At 34.6% G+C, this 1,738-nt stretch overlaps 1 protein-coding gene across 1 annotated transcript in view; it reads right to left on the bottom strand.

Moving 5' to 3' along the window:
• LOC106877971 (insulin-like growth factor-binding protein complex acid labile subunit) overlaps positions 1-1,738 on the bottom strand; it is a 9,825-nt gene that overhangs the window by 4,666 nt on the left and 3,421 nt on the right. Inside the window, exons 3-4 of the mRNA XM_014927048.2 lie at positions 991-1,062; positions 666-737 (exon numbers count right to left, since the gene is read on the bottom strand). Of these exons, the coding sequence (XP_014782534.1) occupies positions 666-737; positions 991-1,062 (144 nt within the window). The remainder of the gene's footprint in view (positions 1-665; positions 738-990; positions 1,063-1,738) is intronic.

The raw sequence follows: 1,738 nt of genomic DNA, 5'->3' as shown, positions 1-1,738 counted from the left end.
ACACACACACACACACACACACACACACACACACACACACACACACACACACACACATACATGGTAAGTTAATTTCTTTACTGTTGTCCCGCGATTTTCATTGGGCCTGTTGTATTTTCAGTAAAATGGTGGTTTATTAGACTATTAATTGTCGGTGTGATGACCAATATAGCTTCCTTGTTATGAAGATTTCCATTGTTTTTCTCCGAGGCCAATATGGAAGAATCTATCACAGTGTTGAAGTATTTGGTGAGGTGTTTGTGGAAGGAAGATGCGTCGGTAGTGAGGCGCTCCTTCATTCAGAAGTGGAGCGGTCGGACTGTGCTACCGATGTAACATTTGTTGTATCTGGGGCGTCATTTCTGGTGTAATACGTAAGTACGTAGGCAGCGGAAACTCCCGAGGCTGCTGACTGAAGTGTGTGTGCGTGAAGGTGTGTGACAATATGAATGTTTGAGGCCTACATCAGCGTTTAATATCATGTGTGTAACTGTGTTTATGGGCCTTTGTGTGTGTGTGTATAACTGTATATTCCTTTAAATTTCTTTATTCACCTTTTCTTTATTTTTATTCTTTTTCCTATTCGGAAGAGAAGAAATATGGGAAAACATTGATTATTTCGAAATAAACAAAGAAAGAGGATCAGTAACACTGTTCGAACTTACAAAATGCGTAACTTGGGAAGATCATCAAAGCAGCCATGTTCAATTTCTGAGATCTCATTACGGGATAGTACTCTGTAAGATAAAAGACAATTGATAAAAAATGATATAGAAGAGATTTATCATCAAATATTAAATATGTACAATCAATTGCATGCAGAGAACACTCATATTTTTACACACATTCACGCACACACTCACAAACATATAGTGGGATAAAATGTGAAACACAGAATGGCAAAGAGACGGAGAAGAAATATGGGTAAACATAAATTATTTATAAATATACAATGAAAGAGATTCTATTAGAGAGACTGATTCAACTTACAACTCCTCTAAACTGGAAAGATTTTTGAAGGATTCTTTTCCAATATTCGATATTTTATTATAGGATAGATCTCTGTAAGATAAAAGAGAATTGATAAGAAATAGTAATAAAAGAGGTTTGGGATAAAATATTTAATATAATATCTAATTAATAAAATGCAGGAAGGGAAGAAAATAACTAAAAGTGAAATTAAAGGATGATAATGATGGGTCAAAATGATGATGATAATGATAATGATTATTAAAAGATATTAGGGAATATATAGAAATTAATATACAAAATAATAATAGTAATATCAGTAAAATAAGACAGTAGGCTCAATAAAATATATAAACGAATGTGGGTTGTCATAATAGAAACTTCACTGTTTATAAAGCTGTTGGTATAAATATATTAGGAAGAGGATTAAAGAAAGTGTGAACTGTGCAACGTTAAAGTTACAACTTACAGGATTAGATATATTGTGGTGTATGTTAGGCACAAATGACTGCGCATGTGTATGCCCATGAGTCTATACATGTATATATGTATCTGTGTATATAATTGTATTGCACTTCGTGTTTGGCTTTGATTAGTCTAAAATGTTTTCCAGCCGAAGTAGGCAATAAAAAATGAAATGTTTACTACGTTAAGGGTACGCGTGTCTGTGGAGTACTCAGACACTTGCACGTTAATTTCACGAGCAGGCTGTTCCGTTGATCGGATCAACTGGAACCCTCGACGTCGTAACCGATGGAGTGCCAACAAA

This window comes from Octopus bimaculoides, chromosome 29 (genome assembly GCF_001194135.2).
Source record: "Octopus bimaculoides isolate UCB-OBI-ISO-001 chromosome 29, ASM119413v2, whole genome shotgun sequence".
NCBI classification, from domain to species: Eukaryota; Metazoa; Mollusca; class Cephalopoda; order Octopoda; family Octopodidae; genus Octopus; species Octopus bimaculoides.
This window is presented reverse-complemented; position numbering and strand designations above follow the sequence as displayed.